At 35.0% G+C, this 15,565-nt stretch overlaps 1 protein-coding gene across 1 annotated transcript in view; it reads left to right on the top strand.

Moving 5' to 3' along the window:
* The window catches only part of ABCA12 (ATP binding cassette subfamily A member 12), a 176,230-nt gene that overhangs the window by 150,128 nt on the left and 10,537 nt on the right, over positions 1-15,565 (top strand). Inside the window, exons 38-45 of the mRNA XM_037849707.1 lie at positions 1,063-1,150; positions 3,067-3,172; positions 7,967-8,021; positions 8,586-8,763; positions 10,235-10,350; positions 11,234-11,393; positions 12,485-12,738; positions 14,717-14,921. Coding sequence (XP_037705635.1) covers positions 1,063-1,150; positions 3,067-3,172; positions 7,967-8,021; positions 8,586-8,763; positions 10,235-10,350; positions 11,234-11,393; positions 12,485-12,738; positions 14,717-14,921 — 1,162 coding nt within the window. The remainder of the gene's footprint in view (positions 1-1,062; positions 1,151-3,066; positions 3,173-7,966; positions 8,022-8,585; positions 8,764-10,234; positions 10,351-11,233; positions 11,394-12,484; positions 12,739-14,716; positions 14,922-15,565) is intronic.

The following is a 15,565-nucleotide window of genomic DNA, read 5'->3' as shown; positions in this document are numbered from 1 at the left end:
AAGGTATGGTATCTGTGTGTACAGAAAATGTGTCCCTGTGTGGCAGAAGCACAGGGCTTATACCTCAGCCTCCAAGCATTTACCGTGAGTACAAAGCTGCTAGGCTTGCAGTAGTTACCATTTTCTCCTTCCCTCCATCTCATCCCTCTTTCTTAATATGGATAAATGATTACTGTTCACTGTAAAATCATTAGAAAGTATATATAAGATAAAAAGAAGAAAAAGTATTCTATCGCTACCCATTTATAACCACTATTGGTATTTTGATGTATATTGTTCTGGAAATTTTCTAGCCATATATACATATATATATATATATCATTTTTTTTTTAGAATGGAATTTGTTATACACTGTCTTCTTAAAACCTTTTTTTAAGTGAACATATACCATGGAGATCTTTGCATGTCAAAAAATGTAGCTCTACTTCATCACATTTAAGATTATAGTCACTAGAAGATTATTCTTTTTAACTTGATCCTAATTGGTAGACATTTAAACTAATTTTTTCTTAGTATTACTACTAGATTTTTTTAAATCAACTTCTTAGTTTTAGGAAACCATGAACTAACAGGTAGTAAATAAATACACTCACCTTCTAACATACAAGAGAAAAAGTATAGCACTACAGGATAAGCTTAGGGGAAAATATTTGGGGAATAGAAGAAATGGAGACATTTGAAAAAGGATAAGAGCTGGTTTTATACAATTTTAGTACTGGTTTCCTGAAAAAAGGATAGTCAAGCACTAAAATCCTAAGATGTTTAAGAAGATGGTGGACATATCTGTTAAGATGGAGGAATTCTCACTCATTTTCAGAATTGTCGCTCCACATTTGCAATTGTTCAGAAGGACTTTTTGCTCCAATTATACTGTACATGTCAGACTAATACATGATAAAAGGAATCAATTAAAATATAAAATATTTATCAGCTATATTTATTTCATACTGTATATGTGTTGTGATGGAAAGAAAACAGATTGAGTTCCTAGCTAAGTGTTTAAGATGTATTTATGAACATTTCCTCCATGAAAACAAATATGAATTTTATAATTTCTTGTAGATATGGTGGTTGGAGTTTTGGACTGCCTTTGACTAAGGACCTTCTTTTTGATATAACAGGAGTTCCTTCAAATAGAACGCTTGCCAAGGTAACTCAGGATCTTCCCTTCTGGAATGTTATAAAAATGAGAATGTGAGATTGATATGTACACATTGAAATGATTTTCGTGAGGTCAAAACAAAACATGGGTACAATCATTATTTGGACATTATTCAATAAGCTGAAGACATGTATACCCCATAGCACTGTGTTTCTAGCTCTGTGTGTGTTCCATAGGATAATGTGCCCACATAAGCACAGGATACATATATAAAAATGATCATAGTAGCATTTCTCATAATAGCCCAAAACACAATTTCAAATGTCCATTTACAGGAGAATCAATAAATAAATTCTTAAATATTCATTCAAAAGAATAATTTTTTTAAAAAAGTCAGGTTTATTAAGGTATAAACATATAATAAAGTTCAGTAGGATGCATTTTGACAAGTGCATAGTCCTGGAACCATCACCATGAACTAGATATAATATTTCCGTCATCACAAAAAGTTCCGTCAGGGCCCTCTCCCCCACCTCAGGCAAACAGTAACTACTGTATATTTGATGGGCAAGTTCCTAGTCATTTAATTGTTTAAACACAAAATATACTGAAAATGAATGAACTCTCCTCCATACAAGAAAGAGACCTAAATCTCCCAGACGTTATTAAAGAAGAAAAAGGAAAGATGAAAAAGAATACACAAAGAGTGATTGCATTTACTATAAACTTCAAAAGCAGACAAAACAAACATAGTGTTTAGGGAAAAGGGGAAAGACTGTGATTTGGAAGGACACAGAAGGTCAGAGACAGGGTCATTCTGGGTGCTAACAGTGTTTTATTTTTCGACCTCTTTGATGGTTAAATGGAGGTTCTCTCCTTATAATTTTTTATTAAACTATACAGTTATATTTTATGAATTTTAATGCATTTGTCAATTTTTTAGGGGATGAAAAATAAATGTTTAACCTTTATACTTAAAGAACATGGGTACTAGAACTCACCTATCTTTTAAAACAAGCTAGAGTCACAGAATCAGACCCGTATCATTAACCATATGATCAGTGGAAATCTTAGGAATTTAAAACTGGCCTTCATAAATTTCTCATTTGGTAGAAATAGACATATACAGCTATGGGGGGATTGTGGAAACTAATATTCACTAGGACCACCTTTTACACAAACTACCTAATTTCACCCCCACAACATCTCTATGAGATAGATATTATTGGGCATGTTTAGCTGATTTCCACAAAGTCATTTAGAAAATAAATTATAGTCCTAGGGATTTGAATGCTTCTCTTTTGTTCATTCCCTTCACCCCTCCCAATCCCCCCACACAAAGTAAATATTCTTGTATAAACAAGGGAGTTCTTAATATAAGGTAATTTTTCTCTAAATCAAATTTGTAATTTAGAATTATCAACTGGGTTTCTTGAATTGAGGCTTACCAGTATTTTAAATCCCTCTGTTTTTATTATTGAAGCTAAAGTAATCTACTTCCTTGATGAATTATAAGTAAGAATAGAAAGTAAGTGGGGGGATTTCAAGGTTATTCTAGTCGCTAAGAACACAATGCTTTGTATATGTATTTTATTCCTTTCTACAACGTGGTCTATATGTCATTTTATTATTATTTTTATTTCTCAATAATCCATGGATCAGCCACAGAGGTGGAGATAATAAGGATTTCTCCAGTTTACCTTAGGCTTTGCCTATAGAGAAGATCAGAATAACTCATAACTCAGTGTTATTACACAGAACAATCCCTGCCCATCTCTAAACTGGAAATCTAGAGGCCTGTATTTGATACTCTGGGAGATGGTTTATAATCTTCAAAGACAGTATAAGTTATTGGGAAATTAATGCTCTTATTTTAAATATAAATGCTGTAGGTTGTCAGATATAAAGACAACCCATTTTATTTGAACAGAATATTGATCATGGCTTCTTTTGGGATTTTACAGGTATGGTATGATCCAGAAGGCTATCACTCCCTTCCAGCTTATCTCAACAGCATGAACAATTTCCTCCTACGAGTTAACATGTCAACATATGACGCTGCCAGACATGGTAAAGTTACTTACACAGAACCTTTCTGGTATTGCTGCTTGTGCTGCTCTCCATATAAAAATGCAAGTTAGATTAGGTTGCCTCACAATAGCAGGTATTTTATGGTATTTAAATCACAAGTGTTTAGAAGGAGTTCGGAAGTAGTAACTACCTCCAGATGGAACATTCTGGATAATCCCTTAACTTCAGGTTAATTGAGTTTCCTCATTTATCAAGTCAGGATAATAATACTGCCTTCATGCCCATGACTGCTATCACACTTAGTAGTTACATTTCACAGGAAAATACTTTGTAACTATTTAATGTATACTGGCCAATGTTAATAAACTTTGTTAATAAACATTGTATATAAACTACAAAGTTCTCCACCTGACTGGAAGTATTACCTTTATTCAGTACCCACCTCATACGCTCTAGGAATTGTTGCTAATCCTTACAACACCCCTTCAGGATGAGTATTTTGTTCCCTACTATTATTTCTTGGAGGCTCAGAAGTGGGGTTAAATCCAGGCCTGTCTGACTCCTCCCCGTTCTTTTCTCTAATGCTCCATACTGCTTCTCTGGGCTTAGCCAGGTCTGTGTAGGTTGGGTTTCCTAACAGGCTTCCACGTATCTTTTTAATAGAGTTTAGAGTATGAAAAAGACTGATTTACTTGTTTCTGTTTCTGTTTCCATTACTGTTCACCGACCAATTCTGCTTCTTGATCCTCGTTCAAATTATTTCCCCATGCTGATCCTAAAAAATAATGAAAATAAAAAAGATGGAGAAGAAACTAAGAGTAACACATTTGCTGGCCAATACTGAGCTTCTAGCCTAATAAATAGGTTTCACGCAAGGCGTAATGACATAACATAGCTCTCATAAATGCCGATGTCTACTTTTCTTTCATCTCCCTACAACTGGGCATAGTAATGTGTGCCAGATGGAGCCATGATTGTAGAAGTCAATTGTAGAGTCAAATACTCATTCTAATAACACAATCTTCAGAAGTCTCCTTTTCAGAGAAAGCAGTATTTTTCCTGACTACTTTGGCATTTTCTTAGCAGGAGGGACCAGGAAGAAAATAACAAGATTGATAGTCCTGAGATCTAGACCATCAATAAAGGGCATAGTCAAAAGTGGTAAATTAAATTAAATGATAAATAAAGCCAGGTGAGTCTAGTGTAACCTGGTTTGAAATACTGTTTAACACTTGACTTTCAGTAGGATGTCTTATTCAGAGCAAAAGGCACTTGTTGCTATGACAGATAATGAAAGTATGTGAAATATAGAAATAACTAGGGGAAAATGAAGCAAAGTTATGTCAGTGAGAACAAGAGACCAAGGCCACTTCTGAGGGGATCAACTTTTTTAAACCTGTATTCAGGTTTCCTTTATCATAGTGCTCTTTACCTAAACCAAAGCAACCTGAGTCCCTCAGGACTCTAGCTCCTACCACTGTATTTTTTATCATATTTTTAAATTATAGAATATAACATATATACATAGAAGTGATAACTGTCCAAGTTCAATTTAACTAGATAGAGAGCAAATTTCAAAGAATATTATAGGTTATAGTTTGACAGTTTCAGTTATTTCCTTATTATAAAATATAACATATATACAAAAAGGTAATATGTTTCAAAGTATGATTTAACAAGAAGTTATATAGGAAATTTCCAAAGTTATTATGAGTGATAGTACCATAGTTTCAGTTATTTCCTTATTGTGAAATATAAGAATTCTACAACATAACTTTATATCAGCCCTACAAGAAAATTTATTTTTTTAATTTAAAAATAAAGATTAGTTTGGATATAGAGATAAGTATTAGTGTACTATTTTTTAGTAACTTTTCTTATATTAAATTATAAAAGTGGTAGCTTTCTACCCTCTCTGGAAGCAGTTGACTTCTTTCAAAGAAGACATCCACATCATTCTAAAATACTTTTATTGTTTTGTTATGCATATATGGAGTCTGTTATGGTAACATTATTTTTCTTTAAAAATCAACTCAATTATTCTCCCACCGCCTCCTCCCGTATACTACTTGTCTTAAGGCGTCTTTGTTAGATTCTGCATGAATTGGAATTTTGCTTTAGCTGTAAAATTGATTCTCTTTGAATTCTAGCATGCTAATAAAAATCTTTTAATTAGCTTTCCTTTGCAATGTCAATATCTATTATATTCATGTAGTTCCCTCTAGTGGTTAATTTAACATGAAAATTCTGTTCTTGTTTTCTCAAAGAGCACAGGTTGGCTTGCTTTCCCTAAAAAATGTTACACATTTAGGCTCTTTTTCAAAAATATTGACGAGCTGCCCTCTCTACTTCATGTTTATTCTTACCCTTTGTTGCCTTAGCAGTAGTAATGATCAATGTAGTGGGAAGTATTTCATTTTAGATTTACAACTATAGAGACACCAAAAAAAAAAAAAAAAAGGCTTATTTTTAGAATATATTGTAGGTGGAGGAAATATTAATTGAAATTTTAAGATTCAATTCAATTCAATAAGCATTCATTGACCAATCACTATACTCAAGACATTATGTTGGACGCTGTAGAACCCACAAAGATTATAATATTGGTACCTGTTCTGGTTTGCTAGAGCTGCCATTATGCAAAATATCAGAAATGGATTGGCATTTATAAAGGGGACTTATTGGGTTACAAATTTACAGTTCTAAGGCCATAAAAGTGTCCTAACTGAGACATCAACAAGAGGATACCTTCAGGAAAGGCTGATGGCGTCCAGAACACCTCTGTTAGCAAGGAAGGCTTGTGGTTGACATCTGCTGGTCCTTTGCCCCTGGGTTCTCATTTCAAAATGGCTTTCTCCAAAATGTCTCTGGGCTTCTGTCTCTCTTAGCTTCCCTCTCTCGGCTCCTGTGCGTCTTTGCTTGTTCTCCCAGGGCATTTCTCTCTAAGCATCTGGGAGTCCTCTCTTAGCTTCTCTGGGGCAAACTCTGGGCTTCGTCGCTTAGCATCTCCAAATGTACTTCTGTCCACATCTCCCAGTGTCTCCAAGGGTCTGGGTCTCCTCTCCATAAGCCCTCTTAAAGTACTCCAGTGAACTAATCACTGGATGGTGGGGTCCATGGAAATGATCTAATCAAAAGGCCTTATTTACAGTGGGGTCGGTCATATCTCCATGGAAACAACCTAATCAAAAGTCCCACCCTAATGAAAAGACTAATAAGTCTGCCCCCACAAGATTGCATTAAAGAACATGGCTTTTGTGGGGGACATAATAGATTCAAACCAGCACAGTACCTAACCCTAACACTTTCACTTAAACCTTCAGCTGAAGATATGCATAAAAACAACTGCATTATTACCATGGTTCAGCAGCATTTTGCATAGGGGATTAAAATGTACTTGCAAAGATTTGTTTGATGAAATAGGGTATTTCTTAACTCTGCAATATAAAGAAAAATTTAAAAATTGTTTCCCCTGCCTATATTATAATTCACCAACAGGGTTTAAGTAAGGTCCCAGGGAAAGTGAATCTCAATTAAAAGAGAGCCCATTAATTCACAGAAAAGATAAAAAGCCTCATCCTCCAATGATGTGATTAAAATCATAGGTTAAATTGATTATTGTTGCTGTTGTTAGTTTCTTTGTTTTGTTTTGACTGTATATTTTTTTCTTCAACCTGGAAAAATTGTAAAATTCAATCTCAATATATATCACATTCTACTTAATAAAATTTATAAATTTAAGTTAATGGAGAGAATAACTTTAGGATAATCTATAATATTTGGATTCTGAGAAATAGTCTGAGGTCCTAACACAATGGGCATATATTATATGAACAGCAAGTTAGAAAGTCTTCTTTCTGTTTGTGACTCTACAGGAATAAGTATTTAAGAATTATCTTCACTCCCATCCCCTACCATTCTTTTCCAAAGTTACTCCGACAATGCAGATTCTCCCTTCACCCTATAGTCTCTTTGGGAAACTGTTGACAACTCATTTTGACCTTGGATAACCAAGGTCCTCTCAGGGAGGTGAGAAAAGAGACTTGCTTCTGTTAAACTCAGGAAGTATAATCAACTCTGGAAAATCCCAATGATTTGGGACTGTATTAGAACTAACTGACTACTTTTCTGGAGCCAACTAGCTCTCTTAATCCTCCTGGAACTTTATGTCTCAATGAGAATCCCTTGGGAGCGTTTGAGGATCCTGTGGCATATGCTGGTAGAGCCATAGAACAATAAGTATCTTTGGAGTGATAAAGGAAAAGGAAGGATCCTCTCAGACTATGATATTTCCCCACCATGGTCAATGACACAGTAAAGAGGGATGGTGATGGCAACTATCTGTTCATTAGGGGATCCTCGAATAATTGGTCCCCTTTTGAGTTGCTTATTAAAATGTCTTATATTCCAAAGTGCTGCTGAAATAGAAACACATGGCCAGATAAAAGAAATTCAGAAACATTATATTTAAATGTAGGAAAGGGGGAAATATATAAGAAATAAATAAGAACTATAAATATAAGAAACATAAATTATATTTCTTATATAAGAAACATAAATTTCTATGTAAATATATATTTCTATATAATAAATATAAATTCTTGCCCACTCCCCAGAGTTTCTACACATAATGTGAAAAACTTTTTTTTCTTTTTATGTGATTACCACCAATTTTATGGCAGTGATTATATTAGGGGAAGAATCCTTTTCCTTTAAAAGGGTAAAATTTTTTGGATCATAGCACAAAGAACAAAGTATTGTGTATTATTCATCTAAAAATTGGTATTTCTGATTGACTACCATTAATGAAAAAAAAAAACTCTCTTCTTTAAGGCATCATCATGTACAGTCATCCTTATCCAGGAGTGCAAGACCAAGAACAAGCCACGTAAGCAGATATTTTTGGCATGAGTACTTACCCCTTGGTGTAGCTAAGGGTCTATGTAAAGTGCTATAATTGGAAATCATAGTTGTAGCTAGAATGGCTGTCAATCTAGAAGAGCTGGTAATATAAGTCACTGCCTGGGATAAAAGAAGGTTTCTGAAAGATGTAGAGTAGGGTTGCCAAGTCGAGCTTGTTGACGGCAGATTCGCAGTCTGCTGCTTTTATAAGTCAAGTGCATAAGTACTTCATCGTTTCAACTTCCCTGCACAGCATTTAAGTACGATTTCTGTGCTCAAGAACTGTATACCTCTTGCATATCCCTGTAACCCTTGGAGACTGGATTTTCTATCAAATATTCCTAGTCAATGCAGATGCATCAGAGCTACATTTATTCCAAGGGCATCACAGGGTCATGGAGAAGATATTCTCTGACTGCATTGCAAGAAGCCTTATTTGTGTCACATCCCTCTTGCACTGTTTTGTTGATGGTTTTAGTTATGAATCTTTCTGAAAGGAAAAATCTTCCAAAAACTTATGTGTGTTTTCCTCTCCGTATTCTCACTATAGAATCAGCAGTTTAATCGACATTTTAGTGGCACTCTCCATCCTGATGGGCTACTCTGTCACCACTGCCAGCTTTGTCACCTATGTTATAAGGGAACATCAGACCAAAGCCAAGCAGTTGCAGCATATTTCAGGCATCGGTGTGACATGCTACTGGGTGACAAACTTCATTTACGACATGGTGAGCAACTTGTGTCATTGCAGGAAAGATAGGATTTATTTGGGTAGAAGACATCAGTTTTACATTGAATATTTGCTTTGCTCCAGTTTGTTCAAATTATTACCACAAAGATAATATTTTTTAAAAGAATTTTTGAATCAGGTTTATCTTTACCAAGTGGTTATGGAAAAATGGAACAATCTTCCTTCATTTCTGTGGTCTAAGGACCACCTGTATCCAACTCATCAGGGCACCTGCTAAAATGCAGATTCCACTCCAGGCCTACTAAATCCGTATCTTGGAAGGGGAGTCTGGAGACTATGCATTTTTAACAAGGTCCTTCAGGTGATTTTTAAGTGTGTTGAAGTTTCAGAGCCATTACTTTGGAGAAATAGAAGCTTAACAATACAGGAGAACAGCCTTGCCCAATGGTACCAAATAATAAAGTTACCAAAAATTTAATCAATAGTAAAAACTTCAAAGTGGCAGCCCCTGCTGAATGACCCATGAGAGAAGATTAGGAGGGAAATAAGGGATATATTTCATTGATAACTCTCCCATTTGCACAAAATAGCCTTAAAGTTCAGATGATTTTTCTTGACTCCAAATGTCCCAATGTTGGCCAAAAGCCCAGGATGGGTATGCTTTTGCCTGGTGATTATGGCAAAATTATCTGGGTTGCTGTAAAGATCATTGTCTTGAAGGGTTGCAGAGTAATGAACTGCATATCCATTTTGTTAATGTATCCAGTGAAGTCTGAAATGTTTTGTTGTAGAAAGTCAAATCACGGTAATGACTCTCTCGATTTAATAGAAGCTTAAATGTGGGCTAACTATTCAGAAAGCTTAAAGTACACGCTTCTGTGAAGTTCTAGCTTACTACTTATAGATTCTGTTGTCTGTCATATATTTGGTGCTTGTTCCAATTTAGGAACCCCCTGCCCCCCAAATTAAATTACCACTTCCTTCATTGTGTGCCTCTTGCTGCAAACTCCTCAGCATTTCCTATTTTCAGTAGCCAATGAAATGCTGAGTTCATTGTTTATGTACCTGTGATTCCAAGAAGGTCTGGGGCCTGCTGTGGTCCACAGTGATAAACAAGCCTTAGAATTCAGTCATCTGACAGATTTCCAGCAATCAAAATGAAATCAATACTTTAAGGACTGAATCTAATACCAAGCTACCTGGCTGTCATCTTTCTCACTGAACCTCTGGCATCGAATGATCCCACGTCTCAAAGCCTAGAGGCAGGAACACCAGGGACTCTTTGGACACCTATAAGGATGGAAACGCTTGACCTCATATTGGAGGAGATCAATTTTAAAGTGAAATCAATGTAAAATTAGCTGAATGTTACAAGCATCAGAACATAAATAAAAATTCATTTCTTCAAATATTTCTAGGTCAACTTGCTGCAGTTTTAAACTAGATGGGTTATTGTCTTAAAAAAAATTCTTGCCATATGTTAAACATTGTTTTACATATTCCCATAGGTCTTCTACTTGGTGCCTGTAGCATTTTCAATTGGAGTCATTGCAATTTTCAAGTTACCTGCCTTCTACAGTGAAAATAACCTAGGCGCTGTATCTCTCCTACTTCTGCTCTTTGGGTAAGCTGCTGATTAAGCAGTGAAAGAAGAATGAATAGAATTAAATGCCCCTAGACACAAATAAGACTGAAATCTCACTAGCTAATTTACAATTGTCTTGGGCTTTCATTTGACATGAGTGAGTGATGGCTAACAATATATTGTACCTGCTGGTCCGTTGTTGGTAAGGTATAATACTTCTGAACATCAATGTCATTATTAATAGTCGTAATACCTAACATCATTAACAAACACTTACTGGGTGCCAGGTATCATACTTTGCAATTTACATATGTAATTTGATTTGAATAAAAATGGAGGCTTTAAAATGACCAGCAAAATGTGTATGCATATGTGAATTTAAGTACTGACTACAGCTTTATAAGGCATATATATATAAGCATGTATATTTTTTATACATCTTTTAATAGATTTCTAAGAATAGGCACATAATATTGTTGTTTCTGTCTTAGGATAAAACAGGTAATGCGGTTGATATAATCAATGCTCAGCATAACAATTCTTTCTGCCCTGAGTACATGGGTAGTATCCACTTAGCAATGGTAGCTGGTGCAGGGCCTCTCTAAGTTCTCCTTCATTGCCCCAAAGGATGCTCAAGTCTTTGTTCAAAATAGGCTACCCTGCTTCTAAGCCTGCAGTCTGCTGAGCTATCCTATGACAATGTTACTAATTTTTCCTCAACTTTAAGCTGTAAGTTTTGTACTGATTAAATTCATATTTCTGAGCAACCACAGTCTTGCCTGGGTGGGATAATATCATCACCAGGTGCATTAATTTGGAGTTATTTTCACTTTGGAACCACATCTAATTTTTTAATTATTTATTTTTTGTAAAGGAGAATAATTAAGGCGTAATTTTAATTCTTGGTGTTATTAACCTACAGGTATGCAACATTTTCTTGGATGTACTTGCTGGCTGGGCTCTTCCATGAAACAGGAATGGCCTTCATCACTTATGTCTGTGTCAACCTGTTTTTTGGCATCAATTCCATTGTGTCCCTGTCAGTGGTATATTTTCTTTCTAAGGAAAAGCCTAATGATGCGGTAAGTTCCTTTATTAGTCTGCTAAACGTCAGTGAATGTATCAAAAGCCTCAACCTGCCCAAAGTGGAAAATTCTCCTTTATTCTGTGTTCTCTAAATAGAAAAGAAGAATTTCATTTGATTGTATTAAATTTTGGAGAGGAGAAACTATAGCCTTTTGAATTCTTTTTAGGCTCAATCTAGGTTAACGCCTGCGATTGTATTTACCCAGTTTCAAAACTATTGACATTTGAAAGGCTGGAGTGGGGCGATAGAGGTAAAATCAGACATATTGTATAGTACCACATGAATCATGCAATTTGTCAGCTAAACTTTATACTTATTAATAAATTATGGTATGGACAAGGACAATGGCTATAAGTTAGTATTCATTGGAACAGTCATAGAGGAAAAAAAAAAACTAATTCATTCCCTTTCAATCACGTATTGAAGTCTACTTCACTGTAAGCGTCACTTTTCATTCACAGCTGACAATTACGATTAGTGAGAAGAGAAGCACTAACAGTGCCAGGCAATTGAACAAAAAAGAATAGACAGGAAATGAAGTGAACTGAGGAATAGACAAGCACACTCCAGAAGAAGGAAGAAAATTCATGAGGTGGAAGTGGTTGGCCCCAAGAGTGAAAAACGTGAAAACGAGCCATTTGCTCCTTGTTGGGATATGTTGTTTATCCATTTCATCATTTGAGTCCCTCTCCAAGTAGGAATTACCTTAGGTTCTGAAACTTTATTGTATTAAGTAGCACCCTCACTCAGACACCTATGGGTACCCAGCATCAGGCTCTAACCCACTGGCTCTCCCTAAGTTTCTAGGGTCTAAGGCGGCTCTAGAAGTGATTTAGCCTCTAGGTTTGGGCTTGACATCTTAAGTCATCCCAAAAAAATTTAATCCTTTTCTTCTTATATTTCAGTGCTAAACCTCCACAATTTGGTTATAATAAATATTTATAACTAAACTCAATATACCTGTGAAATAATTGTTAATCTAGAGCAGCGTCTCAAGTTTTAATATTTCCCTACATCTAGTTTTAAATTTCTGTCAATTTGTTGGAAACATAACACTGAACTTCACTTATATTTCTCTTTTTTCAGACTTTGGAACTTATCTCTGAAACCCTTAAGCGCATTTTCCTGATTTTCCCACAATTCTGTTTTGGCTACGGTTTGATTGAACTTTCTCAACAACAGTCAGTCTTAGACTTCTTAAAAGCATATGGAGTGGAATACCCAAGTGAAACCTTTGAGATGGATAAACTAGGTGCAATGTTTGTGGCTTTGGTTTCTCAGGGCACCATGTTCTTCTGCTTGCGACTCTTAATCAATGAGTGGCTCATAAAGAAGCTCAGGTAACTATAATGGAAAAGCAGTTTTGGTATCCATGAGGGAACTCAATTCAAAATATTCAAGGAGAGATTGATAGTCTAAGCATTTCCCCTACTGATATGGAAATGTTTTGCTCAAAAAACTTTAAAAAATTGTAGCATAATTCACATTCATTTCTTTCAGTAAATATCTATCAAACTTTATTATGTGTCTGCCAGTATTGCTGTAGAATTGGGAAGAAAATTAAATAAGCACAGGTGTTAATCTTAGAGAGATTATGATTCAGTGGTGAAGATAAAACATGTACATAAACAAAAGATGTAGACTTTGAGTCAAGTTTGGAAGGATAGAAAGTACTTTCTCAGGCAGAAATGGGAAAGAAGATTGAGGGTATAGAATGTTGGTGATGGGTTTGGGAAAAGAAGATGGAGATGAAACAAGGACAACATCATAAGTGGAAAGAAAAACGCATACCATTTACTCAGCAATTCCTTTTCTAAGAATTTTTCCTACAAATATGCTTGCATATAGGCAGAATTATATATATATAAAATTATTTATCGTATCACCATTCCTAATATCAAAAGAATGGAAACTACCTAAATGCACTTTAGTTAGGGGCTGGCTAAATAAACCATATGCATTCATTAATGAAATGCCATGTAGTCATTCAAAAGAATGATACAATACTCTATGTAGTCTTTGGAATTACCTCTAACATTTATTTTTAGGTGACAAATGCAAGGTTCAAAACTGTGTATGAAATGCATTACTACTTGAATTACAAATAAATGAAATTATATATATATATAATTTATGCACATATATGCATAAATGATCTCTAATAGTGGGTGCCTTTGCTGAAAAGAACTGTATATGGTTGAAAAGGACATACCTTTTACTTTATGTTCTTCAATACCACTTGAATTTTTCTGCCATGGATTCACCCATACCATGGATTTATAGTATTGGTTACCTATTGAAAAATAAACTGTAAATTAAATGATAATAGTGAAAAGAAAGACAACACACAGATAGAGAAATAATTTTAGGGCATATTTAAGAAATGAGCAGTTCAATTTGATTAGAGCTATGATTTGGACTTTATTCAACAAACAAATGATAGTCCATTAAACATTTCTGAACAGAGAGCAAAATGATTAAGTGGTGCTTTAGATGTAATTTTGTGAAGGTGGTGTTGATTGGAATGGAAGATTAAGAGATATTTAAGCAGTTAGGGGATCCTGGAGAAATCTAGGTGAGAAGGAATGAAAGCTTATGACAGAAGTAAAAAGACAGAAAATGATTGATGCTAGAAGGTGTTACAAGGCATTTCCAGTATTGGGAAACTGACTGCATAAACAGATGGAGAAAATTCAAAGAAAACATCATAGTTGGAGTGTCTAGGGGTATCATTAAAAGAAATTGGAAAACAGGGAGGAGGATCTGGATTGATTTGTTGGATTTTGAAATTTGTTGCTTTGGTATTTATTGGGCAAGGTACGAGGTGGTCTTGGGACTTAGTTTGCAATGCTGGCTTTCAAACATTGGCTAGATCATAGGTGAGAGACGCACGGTGAAAGCAGTACAGAATGACATTTACATTATTGATGATAAAAAAGAAGTAGAGGGGATTTTTTTTAAAGTGATCATTTTTCTTGATCTTGAGTCGTCTTATTGACTCTGGACAATCTGTTAGGAAGTATTCTTCAAACCCACACTTACCTCCTTGTTACTCAAATTAAAATTCTGGATTGTAATATTGTAATGGTGGTTCTGTAAACATTTAAGCATGGAAAATAGAAGCCTTTCCCCAAATATCATAGTGAATATGGTGAAGATAGTATATACTAATTTTTAAGTTATTTGAGTATCATAATATATAACATTTAAAAGAAACTTATATGATAGCACATTTAGTGACATTAAACATTTAAACATCAAGGTTGAGTGATGTCATTTCAATATCATTGATGCAAAATCATTGGGCCCATTTTATAGACTGTTCTTCAGAAAATTTAATTCTTCCGCTGTAATGGAGACAGTAGATGAAGATGAAGATGTGCGGGCTGAGAGATTAAGAGTCGAGAATGGGGCAGCTGAATTTGACTTGGTCCAACTCCATTGTCTCACTAAGACTTACCAGCTTATCCACAAAAAGATTATAGCTGTAAAGAACATCAGCATTGGAATACCTGCTGGAGAGGTAAGGGACAATGTTTTATTTCTAACTGCCCTTGTTCTTTGCATAGTAAGTCACCAAAAAAAACTCCTTATTTTTTCCCTCAAAATTTTTTTGGAAATATAAAACATTTTGTATAAGTGAGAGAAAAGTACTGTCAATCATATGTAATTTACACATGTCAAGATGTTACTTACCTTATGAGCTTCCCTCTTGGCAGGTATGACTCACCAGCCCCACCACACACCAAGTTCTAAGTCCCTTTCCAAGTTGCTGTCCTCTCTGGGGTGTACTTTCAGTCAACAAGTTTGTTCAAGACTCTCTCTTCAACTTCTAATTTCCAGGCCTTTTGAAAAGGCAGCATAAAGAAATCAGTTTTTAGAAGTGAAGTCCTAGAACCACATCCATTTATACTTTTGCTGTTTGCACAGAAGTAACATTATGGCAGCTTTGAAAGGAGAAAGAGAATGTGGGTATATCCTTTAGTTTTCTGAGCAAAGCTGCAAACTAAATGCATAAAATTTATTTGACAACTAAAAGAATTATTGCTTCAGTAGCTTACTCAGTAAAGTTGTGATTTTGTATGACTAACGTGAAATCTATAAATGTAATTACTTTGTCATGTTAGGGCATCTTACTTAGTGGGATATTTTATCCTATCGCATAGA

The sequence above is a fragment of the Choloepus didactylus genome, chromosome 9 (assembly GCF_015220235.1).
Source record: "Choloepus didactylus isolate mChoDid1 chromosome 9, mChoDid1.pri, whole genome shotgun sequence".
In the NCBI taxonomy this organism is placed as follows: Eukaryota; Metazoa; Chordata; class Mammalia; order Pilosa; family Megalonychidae; genus Choloepus; species Choloepus didactylus.
This window is presented reverse-complemented; position numbering and strand designations above follow the sequence as displayed.